This window comes from Erinaceus europaeus, chromosome 7, assembly GCF_950295315.1.
Source record: "Erinaceus europaeus chromosome 7, mEriEur2.1, whole genome shotgun sequence".
Classification (NCBI taxonomy): Eukaryota; Metazoa; Chordata; class Mammalia; order Eulipotyphla; family Erinaceidae; genus Erinaceus; species Erinaceus europaeus.
This window is the reverse complement of record NC_080168.1, coordinates 100,746,259-100,764,005: the sequence shown is the minus strand read 5'-3', so window position 1 is coordinate 100,764,005 and position 17,747 is coordinate 100,746,259. Positions and strand designations below refer to the sequence as shown.

At 37.0% G+C, this 17,747-nt stretch overlaps 1 protein-coding gene across 5 annotated transcripts in view; it reads left to right on the top strand.

The window, feature by feature from the left end:
* Window positions 1–17,747, top strand: part of SRGAP1 (SLIT-ROBO Rho GTPase activating protein 1) — a 299,865-nt gene that overhangs the window by 178,746 nt on the left and 103,372 nt on the right. For all 5 annotated transcript variants that reach the window (XM_007516865.3, XM_060195004.1, XM_007516864.3 and 2 more), the window contains exons 5-6: window positions 8,004–8,186; window positions 8,650–8,778. In XM_007516865.3, the coding sequence (XP_007516927.1) occupies window positions 8,004–8,186; window positions 8,650–8,778 (312 nt within the window). The remainder of the gene's footprint in view (window positions 1–8,003; window positions 8,187–8,649; window positions 8,779–17,747) is intronic.

Below are 17,747 nucleotides of genomic sequence, written 5' to 3'. Positions count from 1 at the left end.
TGAACTTTTAAGAGAGTCAACATATCTAAGACTCAGCCTATGGTCTGAGCATTGAAAGTTTGAGACATTCAATCAATTTTCCTCTCTCATATTAATTAAATAGTGATTTATATGACTAAAAATTAATAGGAGTGCACATAAACAACCATTCCCACCACCAAAAGACTGTGTCCCATCCTCCCCCAACCCCAAACACACCGCCCCCCAGTGAAGCCAGACTTCCGCCCTCGCCCTCAACCCAGAGATTTTTTACTTTGGTGACCTATTCCAAATTCAGTCAACTCCTGCTTTGAGTTTACCTTTCTGTTCTTCAGAAAGAAGTCTTCCATACCTAGATGTCACACTATTATTTTTTCCTTCTGTGATGTGATCATCAGACCTGTGGTTTGTACTCTACTTCTCATTCTATACTTTTCAAGGTATTTGACACATTAGCTTATTTGATTATCCCCTTAATTGTTATAGTGTAGTAAACTTTCTTGTCGTTGGGCTGGCAAAATAGCTCACTTGAATAATCTGCTGATTTGTCATGTGCAGACCTGGCTCCCACGAAGTGAAGGAAGGTTTGGTGCTGTGGTCACTTGCACTCTCTGCCTCCCTGCTTTTTCTCTATCTAAAAATGTGTGTGTGTGTGTGTGTGTGTGTGTGTGTGTGTGTGTGTGTGTGTGTGTAGTCATCTCTTAATAGGTAGCTATGGACACTGAGAAATCAGAGAGACTGAGGTTATGAAGCTGTTTCACAGCAAAGCTAAGACCAAAATCCAGATTGATTCCATTTCATAGACCTAAGCACTTTCCATTAAAAACACTGAGGGGGATGGAGGGTGTAGGGGGTGGTGCACCCAGTTAGGCATATACATTACCATGCACAAAGACCCAGGTTCAAGCTCCCACTCCCCACTGGCAGGGGATATACTTTACAAGTGGTAACACAGATGTGCAGGTCTCTATATCTCTCTTCACCTTCTCTCTCATTTTTCCCTCTGTGCTATCAAATAAAAAATAGAAAGATAATAATAAAATTAAAAAATAAATCAGTGTTCTTTATCACCCTGAAACTAAATCTTTAACACTGTACTAAACAGAATGTAGATGTTTTTGTGCCTTATTTTGTTCTCTATTTCCCCCTTTTTCTTCCTTATTCTCTGCATCGCTTTTGTTCTGTCATTGGCTTGGTTAGCAGTCCTTAACCAAGATGGGTCTGGAGCTCCAGACAATGCCTTTCTAAAAAGTTTGATCTGGGTGTCGGGCGGTAGTGCAGCGCGTTAAGCACAGGTGGCGCAAAGCTCAAGGGCCAGCGTAAGGATCCCGGTTCAAGCCTCCGGCTCCCCACCTGCAGGGGAGTCGCTTCACAGGCGGTGAAGCAGGTCTGCAGGTGTCTATCTTTCTCTTCCCCTCTCTGTATTCCCCTCCTCTCTCCATTTCTCTCTGCCCTATCCAACAAAAACTACAACAATTAAAAAAACCAAGGGCAACAAAAGGAAATAAATAAATAAATTTTTTTTTAAAAAAACTTTGATCTATGGCCATACCACCCTAAATACACTTGATCTCCTCTGATCTTGGAAGCTTAAAAAAAAAAGTTTGGGTTCCAAATAATAAATTCAGACTATATTACTGATTTAATTTCAGTGGAGTCACAACATTGAGTTTCTTAAAAATGTAAACAGGCTACATAAATACTGATGGTATCTTATACTATTTAATTTTTCATCTTTCTCATTCCAATGAAATTTGCTAATATTCTTAACATATATTAATGGAAATGTCACTAATTTTCTTCCATTGCTGTCATGAATTCTAATCTTTTTCAATCATAGAGAAATCACTACCAACTTAAATTAATTATTATATGATAAGTTTTTTCAAATATCAGTAGCTGACATTTACTATGTACTTATTGTATGCCAAGTTTTTTTTTTCTGTGTTTTTACATGTGCTGATTTTTTTCATCCTCCCAGTCGTTCTGTGCAGTAAGTACTATTGTTAGACTAAGGAAACTGAGGCACAGAAAGTTGAAGTCACCTGCTCAAAAACACACTGCAAATAAGTTAAAGGGAGGATTTTATCCCAGTACTCTATTTTATGAATCTGAACTCTTAGCCACCAAAAGCAAAGTGAGATTTTCTATGCATTTTTACCTTTTAAATATAAGTTTTGCAAACCTGCCTTTATTAACTGATAGAGAGCCATACAAGTCTCAGAAGAGGAGGTGGATTTGTAAAGTTCATCACCGTGAGAGTTCTGCTGACTACTTATTTCCTAAGCAATCAGCAGCTTTTCTAGTCCTGATGCCTCATCTGAAAATAAAAGATGCTGTCAAGTTTCACTCACAGTCCTCACAGGAAAGATGAAGATGAGAGATGCATTATACATTATAGGTTCTAGCTGAGTAACATTAAAGTTGAAGGCTGACTTTTCTGGTACTGATACTGTTCAGATAAATTAGATATTGATATGTCTGCAACTCTTCTCTCCTCAAGTGAACTCCTGGACTCAAATATGAACTGGTTAAAAAGTAACTTGGGTGGGGGTGTGGGAGGTAGGCAGTGGAATACCTGGTTAATGCACATGTTACCATATACAAGGACCCAAGATTAAGTACCTGCTCCCCACCTGCAGGGAGGAGACTATAAGAGTAGTGAAGCAAGTGCTACAGGTGTTTATCTATTTCTCTCCTTCTCTATCTCCCCCTTCCCTCTCAATTTCTCTCTCTCCTATCAAATGAAGAAGAAGAAGAAGAAGAAAAAAAAAAAAAGGGAGGGATAGACTCTAGGAGTGATGGATTCTTAGTGCAGGCACTGGGCCCCAAGGCAGTTGGCAATTGAAAAAAAGTAACTTAAGAATTTTTCTTTACCTAATTTTCATTCAGCCTACTCTGAAGCCCATGACTGTGCTTCTTTACACTTCTTCATATTAGTACAAAAGTAAACCTGCTTTTGTGTGTTTTCTTCACTGGGTAGATATTATTATATCTTTCTAATCTCAAAGTCAGGTACAGGGCCTGGTTTGTAGTTCCTCTGTGAGTGGAGTTGATATATGTTATTTCCTGAACCTAGGATAGTGTCCACTTAATTTTGCAGGAACTACCAACATACATCTAAAAGAGTGCTACTTAAGAGAAGTAGGTTGGCCCGAATCATTTTCAAAGTATGAATTCAAGAAGTGTGCTTTATGATCTTGGAGGTGCTTGAACCTGTGATCAAACTATATGCATTTCTCACTGGTATATTATCAGTTTTTAAGAAGTTTTGGCTAAGCAGGGCTGACAAATGAAACAACAGGAAGGACCTTCACTTGGTCTGGTCTTCTTATACCTCAGGTCTCCCAGCTGTTTTGTCTCTGGGAGACAGTGTCTACACCTTTTTACTCAGAGCCAGGCTTACAATTATACCATAGACCAGAAGTCAAAGAATAGAAATGACGTCTTGGGAACCTAGTGGTGGTACACCTGGTTAAACACATATGTTACAAGGACCTAGATTTGAGTCCCCACTCCTCACCTGCAGGTGAGAAAGCAAAACAGGGGGCTGGGCAGTAGCACAGGGGGTCAAGCACACATGGTGTGAAGCACAAGGGCCGGTGTAAGGATCCCAGTTCAAAACCCCAGCTTCCTGCCTTCAGGGGGTGCTTCACAGGTGGTGAAGCAGGTCTACAGCTATCTTTCTCTCCCCCTCTCTGTCTTTCCCTTCTCTCTCCATTTCTCTCTGTTCTATCCAGTAACAACACCAATAACAGCTATAATAGTAATAACCACAACAATGATAAAAAAACAAGGGCAACAAAAGGGGAAAAAAATAGCCTCCAGGAGCAGTGGATTTGTGGTGTAGACACCAAGTCCCAGCAATAACCCTGGAGGCAAAAGAAAAAAAAAGGGGTGGGGGGAGTCAGGCGGTAGTGCAGTGGGTTAAGTGCATGTGGTGCAAAGCGCAAGGACTGGCTTAAGGATCCTGGTTCGAGCCCCCGGCTCCCTACCTGCAGGGGAGTCACTTCACAGGTGGTGAAGCAGGTCTGCAGGTGTATATCTTTCTCTCCCCCTCTCTGTCTTCCCTCCTCTCTCCATTTCTCTCTGTCCTATCCAACAACAACATCAACAACAACAACAATAACTACAACAACAATAAAAACAAGGGCAACAAAAAGGAAATAAATATTTTTTTAAAAAAGAAAGTTTGTTTCAGGGAGCCGGGCGGTAGCGCAGCGGGTTAAGCGCAGATCGCGCTAAGCGCAAGGACCGGCATGAGGATCCAGGTTCCAGCCCCCGGCTCCCCACCTGCAGGGGAGTCGCTTCACAGGCGGTGAAGCAGGTCTGCAGGTGTCTGTCTTTCTCTCCTCCTCTCTGTCTTCCCCTCCTCTCTCCATTTCTCTCTGTCCTATCCAACAACGACGACATCAACCACAACAACAATAAAAAAAAATAATAAAAAATAAAGTTTGTTTCTTAACAAAAAAAAAAAAAACAGGTCTGCAGGTTCTTTGTTTCTTTGTTTCTTCGTCTTTAATTCCCCTCCCCTATCAATTTCTGTCTTAATGCACTGATCTTCTACAGTGTATTGATAGTTTCTTGACACTGACTATGGAAAATCTTTATATATATATTCCAATCATTTTGATTGAAAACACATGAGTAATATCAGATACATTATGTGGGCCTGTCAGGAAAAATATGTATTTCTAATGTATCTACTACAGTTTCTGTGAAAAAGCTATGTTATCAACATACAGAATTTTACAATCTTGCAAAGAAATCTATGGTATAGTTTCTTTCTACTTGACTGTGTTCCTCCTATAGCTAAGGAAAGATAGAACAGGAAATTGAGAATGTTCAATGGAAATTTATGCATAAGCTTCTAGTAGAAAGTATTTCAAATAGGAAAAGAAAAATGGTATTGAAGTACATTTAAATGGATACATGCCTATCATGCCACTTGATGTGCAAAGGCTTATGTTTGCATTAAGCTGATGGAGAAGCTATTTGTAGTGTGTATTCAAAATGTACCTATAAAATAAAAGCTTTCCTTTATTTCCTTGAAGAAGAGAGAATTATATTATTTTGTGTTAAATACAAAACACACTTAACTTCTGTAAACAACTTACATTTTAAATAATGCAGTTTGTGCTTACATTCATTATCTGCAATTAGAGTTTCCAAAAAGCTTTTAGTGTTGTTCCCCTAGTTTTAAAGCCCATTCTTTGTAACTTAACATTTTAGAGAATAGTGGAAACCCTGAGTCAAATTGGAAAACTGAACAAAGACAGTTTCTTTCTGGTAATTACCATTAAGCTAGTTAAAGAATCTTCAGCTATTGTACCAAACCACATTATGAGATATTAACAAACTTGTGCTAATGTTGGGCTAGGATTCCCTGTCTTCCTTTTACTTCAGACTAATTGATAAGGAATATGCTAGTAGTCCACCTTAGTCCCCTTGGTTCGTAAAGTTTAGTTTGTGCAGTTATCTACTGAACACTAGTCCTCAGCATCTAAGTAAATCAAGAGTCAAAAGTTCAGGCTTTTTCTTTGTAAAGTATTTAACGGTAGTTGTAATGCACTGAAAAGATTGCTTTCTCAGATGCCTTTTTGTCCAACTGTGATAGGAATCGTGTTTTATTTCTTCCTTCCTGTGTATTAGCACAAAAAATATAGAAGGTTGAACATCTGAGTGTGAGAGAGTGAGCAGTTGGGTGTTTTCACTCTCTTTTTAGGATGTTACTAAAACCAGGACCCCACTGGTATGTGGGTTTGCTTCTGGCAGAGAATATAAATGGAGCCAAGCCTAAGTATGCAAGGTGTGTAGCAGATTCATTGACCTAGCTGTTTGCCCAGCTGCAGGGTGACTCCTTTTTCATCGCCCAGCTGCCCAGCTGCTTCCTAATGCTATTTTATTTTCTTTCAAACTGAAGTAGTCAACCAAAATTCCCCCAGACAGGCTTGATAATTACTGAAAACAGACAACTTCACAACTATACACAGTTCAGGAAAGTCATCTTTGTAGTTTATCCCTTACTTTGTTCTTGTTCAGCAACGCCTTTGGCATGATTTTCTAGCTTGCATTTTCAAGGAAAGACATCATCAGATTTTATGAAAATAAAGTTCTTCATTAACCCCATATTTTACTTTTTAAAATAGGCATCTTGAGAACATGTATTAAGTTGAGCTCCGAGTATTGGCTTTCTACCTTAAACAGCCTACAAAAAGAGCAATTTTATATGGTCCAACCCAAATAAATATATATTGATTCCAGTGATGCCTTCATTTCCCAAACTATTTAAAACTCATCTTTTGAAGTGAGGAAAATTTACTTTGAAGCATTACATTAATCTAAACTTTACAGCAACTATACTGAAGTTATAAAATTGATTCTAGATAACTTGTCAGGGCACAAGGGGATATTCTCTCTCCCCTGTGAGTTTCTACAGATGGACAAGCAAATTAAATCAGACAGATGAGTAAAAAAAAATTAATAGCATGAATAAGAAGAATTTTCTCTCAATTTTAAAGTAAATGTGACAAAGTAGGACTGACTATCTTATATGTTAAGGGATCTGGGATCCCACATAATAAGTAATAAAACATAATGTAACAAAACCTTGCCTCTAGATGCTTGTCCTTTTTTTGTCTTTTATGCAAAACTAGGGAATGAACCCAGGATCTCAACATGCACGATATCACTATTGATTCACCTTCCCAGGCTTTTAAAAAAATTATTTATTTTAGAAAGTAGAGAGGGAGAGACGGAGAAAGATGGGAGGTGGGTACCACAGCACCACTCCACAATCCTTGGAGTTTCCCCCAGAGCCATCCGTGGTGTTTTCTTTGGTGTTGATGATCAGATACAAGGCATACACTCTACCAGATGAGCTATCTCCTGGCCCCACAGATAACTTTTTATCTTAGTTTATTTTAGTTTGTATTATATGTTCTCTTTTTTTTTTTTACTGTTTTTTTAAATAGTGTTCTTTTTATTTATTTATTGGTCAGAGACAGCCAGAAATCGAAAGAGAAGGGGGTGATAGAGAGGGGGAGAGGCAGAGGCAACACTGCTTCACCACTTGCAAAGCTTTACCCCTGCAGGTGGGGACTGGGAGCTGGAATCTGGTTCCTTGTGCATTGTAATATGTGTGCTCAACCAGATACATCACCACCCAGCCCCTATATTATATGCTTTCTACATAGAACATAAACATTACTTTGTGATCAGGAAAAAAAAAACTTTCTTAAACTAAAATTATGGGGCGGGGCATAGAACATAAACACTCCTTTGTGATCAGAAAAAAAACTTTCTTAAACTATAAGTATGGGGCGGGAGAAACTATGTATGATCTTAACATTTATGTTTTATATTTTAACAAATAGATTCAATTTTTTTATTATCTGTATTTATTTATTGGATAGAGACAGCCAGAAATTGAGAGGGAAGGAGGAGGTGGAGAAACAGAGAGACACCTGCAGCACTGCGTTACCACTTGCAAAACTTTCCCCCTGAAGGAGGGGACCAGGGGCTTGAGCCTGGGTCCTTGCACATTGTAGCATGTGCACTCAACTGGGTGCATCACCATCCATCCCTGACAAGTAGATGTTATGCAATAAAATTCTTGGAAGGCCATAATGATTTAAAGTTTATAATTCCAAGATTGGGCTGAAGTTTATCCATGATTAATGGTTTATTCTGCAAATTAATAATGCCGTGGATATTATAAATACTTTTAAGCTTAAGGGAACTCTAGTACATTGAAAGCATGATAAGTGTCTAAATCATTTTTTCATCAAGGCCTGTCCACTAAGTGCCTCTTTTTGGCAGGTGAATTTGCATATTTATGTTTTCTGCATGTAAAAGCAAGAATCCATAATTCATCTATTTAACTAACAATCTACTCTTCCCTTGCTAAAAAGGGGGAGGGTACTCTTGGAAGCTACTAATTTTTTAAAACATATATATCATATAATGGTTTCCATTCACTGAGTTACAGACATCTTGTAACAATTTGGATCACATTTTCACAGGTGATGAAAACATACCATATGTACCACGCAGAGAGCATTAGTGCAGAGAGCAAGTTGAAAGAGGCTGAGAAACAAGAAGAAAAGCAAATTGGAAGATCTGGTGATACGGTCTTTCATATTATACTAGAAGAGAGACATCAGCGACGAAGCTCTGTAAAGAAAATTGAAAAAATGAAAGAAAAGGTAAGCAAAATATGTTGCAGAGCCTGTCTGTTCTCACTTGAGGTGACAGTACTAAGTACACTGATGCAATAGCTGAGAGACACACATTATAAATTATTATGAGATGACATGCATTTCCTCCCGTGGGATTGAAAAATATTTAAGAAACATCAAAACCATGTAATAACAGCTGGACATCATTTAGTGGTGAATGCCAAATGTTCAGTACAAATCTAGAGAACTGAATATTAACAAAGAGATTTCATTGCAAATGGGCCTGAAGCCCAAATACATTGTTCTCATTCTCTATAACTGAGTATTTTTAGTTTGCTATTTAAATGAGATTTGAAATGTACTTTTCTCAAAGGATTTCAAAGGTCAATTGTGTAGAATAGTACAATGTAGAATACATTGTTTTGATTAATAAAAATTCACATGTTTATCTTGTTGTTGCTCCCACTGCCTGCATCTGCTTTGTTTCTAGAGACAAGCAAAGTATTCGGAAAATAAGCTAAAATCAATCAAGGCACGGAATGAATATCTCCTAACCCTGGAAGCCACTAATGCCTCAGTTTTCAAATATTATATTCATGATCTTTCAGATTTAATTGATGTAAGTACTTTAATTTTACATATGTTCATATTAAATAAGAATTACCAATAACTGTTATATCCTAAAACATCACCATTTATTACAACAATGCTATTTTACGTAATACTCGGAAAAAAATATTCCCAGTTCTGCATGATACTGAGCCATTATAAAGTGTAAGTTTTAGGTGAAAAAAACATGCATCTTAAAACCAATAAAGAATCGAGTTAAATTTGTTTACTAAATTGTGTTTAAATTTTGTTTATTAAATTCTTTAAAACTCTTTGTGCCTGGAGCACACAACTAAGAAGGTAACCCAGTTATTTTCAGCTTATCTAGTGACATAGTTTCCATTGACTCAAAATATACTTATGATGCCCCTCATATATTGTGAGGTGCAAATTCTCTAAAAAGCCATACGTAATTCTTGCCTTAAGAATTTAAAGTGGGAAAAGAATAGCGTTAGTCAAATGATTATCAAGTGATTGGCTTTTACATCTGTGATAAATGCTACTAGAGTGCACATAAACCACTTCAATGGGTCTAACTCTATACTTTTCTCTCATAGGATATGATATTAAAAAAAATAGTAATTGGGCTCACTTAAAATTTTCCAAGTATATATCCATTTTTCTTTTTATGCATTGGATTCCTGCCACTATTCCCCACATTTAAACCTCTGCAGCATTCATTCTCTCATTCAGAAAATGTATACTGCATAACTCAGTTACTGTGCTAACAGTGTAGGAGACTATGAAGATGAAACAAAGGCCCTGAATCCAAAAAGCGCCAGTGTCTGCTAATAAAAGAAAAACACGGTGTGTCAGTGGGAGAAATACAATGACAGAGGCACAGAGAGGTATCTGCTGGAACTTTAATCATTTACTACTGCTGTGTATTGATTGAATTAAATGCTTTTATGATATTTGACAACTATTTGCTGTGATTCATAGTAACATCAAAATTTCAACATACAGAAAGTTAAGCAGCTTTACGTTATCTTAAATGTGTATCTCATGTGTCTAGTTATCGTTTTAGAGCCACAGTTTGGAACTTTCACAACAGAATGATTAGGTAAGAAGAGAATTCATTTGTAGTCCTTTAACACACAGACATGACCTTACCTTTGAGTCTAAAGTGTATAGACAATAGAAAACTAAGTCTCTATAAATGTTCCACTTTTTGTTGTTGCTAGTACTTAAGTTTTATTACAATTCCCAGTTATTAGAAATTATTTGTTTATTTATTTATTTTTACAAAATTACATGTTAACAGGGTTTTAAATACACACCATTGCTACCACCAGTGTTCTGAATCTTTAATCTCCCCACTGCAATCCACAGTTCCCCTAAGGTTGTAGACATGGACTAACCATCATCTCTACAACTATTTGTCCACATTTATGTATAATTGCTCCCCTTTTTCTCCTGATTCAATCCTCTCTTCCCCTGCAAGACACTCATGACAACATAACTACATCCATATGTCCCTCTCCTTTTCCTTCTCTCTGAGTGTTGATGGAGCTGGAGTTCAAAGCCTTCTTATCTTCATCCTATCATTTCCCCCTGTTGGGAGTATGGATCAAGGTTGGTTTTGGAGTGCAGGAGGTAGTAGTTCTGGCTTCTATAATTTCTTCTCCACTGAGTAGAAATTATTTGTTAACACAGTATCTAGTAGGCTTCAAACTCTAGTATTTTTTTTTGTCAAAGCACATTTATATACATCTTATTTATTTTTATTGTTATTAATTAGTTTATAAAATAAAAATATAGACAAGACCATAGTATAACAGGGGTTCAGTTCCACACAATTTCCACCACCAGAGTTCTGTATCCCATCCCTGCCCTTGAAAGCTTTCCTATTCTGTATCCCTCTGACCCATCTTGGATGAAGCTAGAAGGAATCGTGTTAAGTGAGGTATCAGAAAGAGAAAGACAATTATGGGATGATCCCATTCATAAACTGAAATTGAGAAAGAAAAACAGACAGGGAAAAACAAAGTAGAATTTAACTGAATTTGGAGTACTTCACCAAAGCAAACTCTAGCATTTTAACTTCCAGAACCAGTTAGTTATAAGATCAATGATAGTTAAATATGCCAAGTATTTGTCAATTTTTAAAAAGTTTGACTTTGAAAGATCAACCTTAAATTTAAAAGGTGCATAGTTTTAAGTAACTAACTTAAATATGAGGGTTTTTTTTTCTAATGACATGCTATTGGTGCATTGTCAAATTCAACTGGAATTGAATTACCCTATTAGTGAAAATTATATATTTGTTGACTCACTTTTAAGGCACAGAGTGAATATGCATATTCTAAAAATGACTGCTTGTATTTTAGGAATTCAATTTGCATTTATAGTGGTGATCCTAAAAACCATTAAGCTTGACCCTTCCTGTTGAAAAAGAAATAGACTGGTAATTATGCAAAGGCATCCAGAATCCTGTATATTTTGTGAGCTCAGCTTAGCAAATTGTCTTTTATACTGAGCTATCTAAAAGTTATTAGAGAAGTTGTTATACCTCTAGTTGGAAAAAAAATTAGACATTTTAATGTACACCATTTCATATGTGAAAGGACATGGATAGTACTAAATGTATCTTGATTAAATCAAAGCATTATAAATAAAGTTCAAGTTGAGATTAGTTTTTACATATACTCCCAGTTTCCCTTAGTTTCTGCTTCATGTCAGTAGTCAGTACCATCCCTTATCTCATAAGATTTCCATTGCAAACAATGATAAATGGATCTATTGATGTAAAAATTCATATAACTTTTCCATAGTATTTTGTATTTTAAAATGAACTTATTGTTAGAGATACAGTCCATATACATTCCAGAAAATATTACTAGCAAGATAAACTGACCACATTCTGACCAAGGTTATCACTGTACAAATACAGACTTTCTGTATCCACACAAAGATTTTTATACCTGAAGAATATAAAATTATATTGTGCATAAGGCTTTTGACCTACTTTTTTCTTTTTTTTAAATAAATAAACCAAAATTTTATTTGCTCGCCCTAAAAATAAAGATTTTATCTTAATAGTAAAGAGCAATTTGTTCAATCATCAATATCCATCTTTCCCTTTAAGGAAAAAACATTACCTCATCTAGTAACCATAACATGTTCCCATTCATGATCATGTTAAAAAAAAAAAAAAAAAAGTCTTTCAAAGCTGGTTGGTGGCACACCCACTAGAGTACACATATTACCATGCTCGAATATCTAGGTTGAAGCATCTGGTCCCCACATACAAAGGGAAAACTAGCTTCATAAGTAGTGTAAACATTTTTCACGTGTTTCTCTGTCTCTTTTTTTTTTAAATATTTATTCATTCCTTTTTGTTGCCCTTGTTTTTTATTGTTGTGGTTATTACTGATGTCATCATTGTTCAGTAGGACAGAGAGAAATGGAGAGAGGAGGGGAAGACAGAGAGGGGGAGAGAAAGATAGACACCTGCAGACCTGCTTCACCGCCTGTGAAGCGACGCCTCTGCAGGTGGGGAGCCGGGGGCTCAAACCGGGATCCTTACGCCCGTCCTTGCGCTTTGCGCCTTATGCTTAACCTGCTGCGCTACCGCCTGACTCCCTCTCTGTCTCTTTCTATCTCAAAGAAAAATGGTGGTGGCGGGGATGGCCACTGGAAGTAGTATGGTCTTCTAGGCTTTGACCCAGCAATAACCCTGGTGACAAAGAAAGATGGGGGGCAGGGGTGGCAGAGAGAAGGAAGGTGATGTCTTTCACAGCTGATGTGTCTGGATGAGGCTCATTATAGGATTAAGATTATGTATTACTTCTGGGTGATATATCCTTTTAGTCTGTTTTGATCTAGCAAAGTCTCTTGTTGAAGAGACAATTGTTGCTTAGAATGTCTTGATTTCTGAATTTATGTGATATTACTCAGCTTCAGTTATCATTAACATATTTGCTCGTGTAAACACACACATACACACATCCTCTGTGTCCTACATATAGGTTCAACAAACCCAGGCCAAGAAATTTGCAACAAAATTCATTATAAGTTGGTGTTACATCCAATGTAGATGTGTCAGAACTGTTTTTGTCACTAATAGTAATGCTGAAATTGATCATTGGCTTTGGATAATGGAACTCTGATTCCTTCACCATATCGTCAAATTTTCCCCTTTGCAACAAACTCTGAATATTCTAGGATCACTTTAATTTGGATTTTTATTAAGCTGGGAATCAATCAGCTGGTTTAGACATCTGAGATATAACTTACTTTTAGTCAACAAAATGCTGAGAGTACAAATTAACAGTGTAAATTAAAAGGAAATAATTTCAAAATATTTCCAATTATTTTTGTCAATTCAGATATATCTTTGACCCCCCATTTAATGGAATTTACTTTTATTAACTACTGTAAACATTTTTAATACTTTTATTATTTAGACTAGACCAAGTTTTTTTTATATATTTGTATCTACAGTGTTTTTAAGAAATAATTAAAAATTCCAATTTTAACTATTTTAGATAAACTTTACCTACTAATATTAATTTAAATATGTATTTATCTCAAGCATGGCTACCAGTGTATAAATGCTCCTATTACTTTTAAAAAATGGTCATTGAATCTACATTGGAACTAATTTTTAATAATCTTAAATTATTTGCTATACCTTGCCCAATGAATTAATCACATTATATTAATATATTATTAACAGCATATAATATATTAATATATTAACTAATTATTGTAAGTCAGGTGAACTCTACCAACACATAATATCTCAGTGATGCTGTGTTGTACTCCTCATATCCTATGTTTTTTGTCAGTAATTTATTTTTATAAATAAAAATTTAAAAAGAAAGAAAGAATGCCTTATTGATTATTAATTGCAGCACAAATTAATGAGCCCAAAGCTTCATGCTTGTATGATACCAACACTGAATGGCCTCTCCAGGCCTTTTTTTTTTTTCATTATTTTTAATTTACAGAGAGTAAGAGGAAGGGGCAGAGAGGGAAGATACCATAGCACAGCTTCACATCCATGGAACTCCCTTAGTACCACCCAAAATGCTCCCATGTCATACTGGGGCTCGAACCTAGAGCCTTGTGTATGGTAAGACAAGCATGGGACTAGTGAGCTACCTCCTAACTCATTAAATATTTTGACATAAGATTTATTAAGTGTGATTTTTACTTGTCAGTCTCACATGGAGTTCTAAATAGTCTTTCTTCCCACAAAACACTTCCATTGTATCTGATTTTTTGTTTTTGAGTTTTTTTTTTATTTAGAAGAGAAAATATTCTGCATATTTACAATGTTTTCACAATACTTATTTGATACAACTTTGCCTAATGTGATGTATTCCTACAACTCCTTTCATAGGTTTTATCCAATAAGAAAAAATGGCACAAAGCTTGCATAGTTGACTCTTAGAAGCATACAGGCTAATTAGCAGAAATGTTCAGGACTATTAGCATATAACAAGCTATGTGTATTCACAATGACTTTAGCTTTGGATGCTAAACTTTAGGTCAGAGGTAATTATGATTTTATTAAAGAAAAAAGGGAGATTCAGAGTTTAGTTGTAGGAATCTCTGACCTATATAATATTCAGCATTGTCTTTCTTTAGTTCTTTTTTTAAATTTTTTTATTTAAGAAAGGATAAATTAACAAAACCATAGGGTAGGAGGGGTACAACTCCACACAATTCCCACCACCTAATCTCCATATCCCATCCCCTCGCCTGATAGCTTTCCCATTCTCTATCCCTCTGGGAGCATGGACCCAGGGTTGATGTGGGTTGCAAAAGGTAGAAGGTCTGGCTTCTGTAATTGCTTCCCCGCTGAACATGGGCGTTGACTGGTCGGTCCATACTCCCAGTCTGCCTCTCTCTTTCCCTAGTAGGGTGGGTCTCTGGGGAAGCAGAGCTCCAGGACACATTGCTGGGGTCTTCAGTCTAGGGAAGCCTGGCCGGCATCCTGATGGCATCTGGAACCTGGTGGCTGAAAAGAGAGTTAACATACGAAGCCAAACAAATTGTTGAGCAATCATGGACCCAAAGGTTGGAACAGTGGAGAGGAAGTGTTGGTGGGGGGGGCGGGTACTCACTGCAAACTCTAGTGTACTTCTACTTTCAGGTATATATTTTGCACTAGTTTATGGATACGTGTGAACATATGCTTTCTCTCTCACAGAACCTGGTCTATATCTAGGTTTTGGGACTTTGTTTGAAAGTGAACCACCTGGGATGGAATTAGAGAATACTATAAAAGGAAAGGTCTCACCCAAGTAATGAAGCTGAAGGGTTGTTATTCCACATGTGAAGTCTCTGGACACAGTCTGAGCTGAAGCATATTGAGGTGGCAATCGTTGCATTGATTAGGTTGCGATCGGCAGATGCAATATTATTTGATATGGATTGGGAGAGGCATGCGGGAAAGTGGGCCCTATCCTAAGGTTCCAGGACTGGGGGAAATATAGTCTCTATAGTGGAGATGTGAGGTTCCTGCTGTTTTAGGGTTCAAAAAGACAATGGATACTTAATGTTATCACATTATTTGGTAATTGGGTTAACTTTGAAAAGTCCTTTTGTTAGGGTTTGCTGTATAGTACCCAGTATCTTGTATATATATATATATATATATATATATATATATATATATATATATATATATATATATATATATATCCTGTGCCATTGGTTGCTTCTGATCTACTTGGTCTAGGCTTTTGAGAGAGTCCGCATATCAAATACACAGCCTATATATTAAAAAGACTCAGTCTGTGTTTTAAAAACTTCGAGACATACAATTAATTTTCCCCCTCTCATATTAATTAACTGGTGATTTATATGACTACACTTTACTAGGAGTGTACATAAACACCATTCCCACCACCAAAAGACTGTGTCCCTTCCCACCCACCCACCCCTACCCCCCACCGGCCCAGGAAGCTGCATGTCTACCCCTCACCACAGGGTTTTTACTTTGGTGCCCTACTTTCAATTTAGTCAGATCCTGCTTTTAGTTTCCCTTTCAGATCTTCTTTCTCAACTTCTGTTGATGAGTGGGATCATCCCATACTCATCTTTATCTTTCTGACTTAGCTCACTTAACATAATTCCTTCTAGCTCTGTCCAAGATGGGTCAGACAAGGTGGGTTCATTGTTCTTGTTAGCTGTATAGTATTCCATTGTGTATATATACCACAGCTTTCTCAGCCACTCATCTGTTGTTGGGCACCTGGGTTGCTTCCAGGTTTTAGCTATTATGAATTGTGCTGCTATGAACATAGGAGTACACACCTCTTTTTGGTTGGGTGTTATGGAGTCCTTGGGGTATAACCCCAGGAGAGAAATTACTGGGTCATATGGAAGGTCCATGTCTAGCCTTCTGAGAATTTTCCAGACTGCTCTCCACAGAGGCTGTACCAATTTACATTCCCACCAGCAATGCAAAAGGGTTCCTCTGTCCCACAGCCTCTCCAGCATTTGTTGCTGCTGTCCTTTTTGATGTATGCCATTCTTACAGGAGTGAGGTGGTATCTTAGTGTTGTCTTAATTTGCATTTCTCTGACAATCAGTGACCTAGAGCAGTTTTTCATATGTTTGTTAGCCTTTTGGATCTCCTCTGAGGTGAATGTTTTGTTCATATCGTCCGCCCATTTTTGGATGGGGTCATTTGCTTTTTTGGTGCTAAGTTTGCTGAGCTCTTTATATATTTTGGTGATTATTTTCTTCTTTAGTTCTTTAAGCAAATGCTTTTAAGATAGCGTAGCTGTTGTGGCTAGGGAGCTATCTGAACTAGGATAGTATTGTACTTACCTGTTGAGGTTCCCAGTTTAGTTTTCAGAAGTATATGTACTGAAGTGATGCTCTAGCTTCTCTCCTCTCCTCTCCTCTCCTCTCCTCTCCTCTCCTCTCCTCTCCTCTCCTCTCCTCTCCCCTCCCCTCCCCTCCCCCCCTCCCCTCCCCTCCCCTCCCCCCCTCCCCCCCTCCCCTCCCCTCCTCTCCTCTCCTCTCATCTCGTCTCTTCGTCACCACCGTCGTCGTCGTCGTCTCCTTCTTCTTCTTCTTCTTCTTCTCTTCCTCCTCCTCCTTCTTCTTCTTTTCTCTCTCTCTCTCTCTATCTCTATCTCTCTCTCTCCACCCCATGTGAAGCTCTCTCTTATGTAATAAATAAAATAAAATTTTAAGAAAAGATTGTATAGCTAGGAATGCTGCCTCTTTCAGACTATATCCACAAAGAGAATTCATAAAAATGAAATTCTTAACAATTTGACTTGTGCTTTGTTCCAGAGTATCTGACCAGTAATAATAAAGTTTTTTTTAACTCTACTTCCAGTAGAGTTCCATGGTTTCTAATTATACTTGTAAGAGTCTGCACATCACTTTTGAGCTTGAAAGATAAATCTTTGTTACTATTACAAATCTTTATACTATTGCCATGAATAATATCCTACTTCTGCTAATTGTCTTGGTAGAGATATCTGTAATGTGTTTTATTAGTCATTTATGAAGAATGAAATTGAAATTTGCTTGCTACAGATACTTGTGTTTTCATTTCTAAATAATCAACTTTCCTAAAGCTTTTAGCTTTATCCTTATGTCACTAAGGACATATATTTAATTTAAAAACAAAAAAAAATTTACTCCAAGTTCAGGTTTTTCTTAATTAGTCTGTATTTCATTCCATACTATAATAATAGTATTTAGATATATCCATGAAAATTTTCCAGATTGTTGTACTGTGGTCCTCTTAGATTTAAAGCCTTCTTAGGAAGATTATAGAAAGATCATGATAAATAAGTTAGGATAACTTAGTGACAATGTAAACTGATTTATATGTATTTTATTCATTATGATAGAAAAGGTATTTAAGAATTAAAGTTAGCTGAAGGGTTGAGTTTAATGGCTTTTAACATTTCTCTCAATAGAGAATGTTGAAGGAAACTCTACCCACCTGGTATGTTTCTCTTCCTGTAGTACAGACTGCTCTCTCTCAGCCTCCAG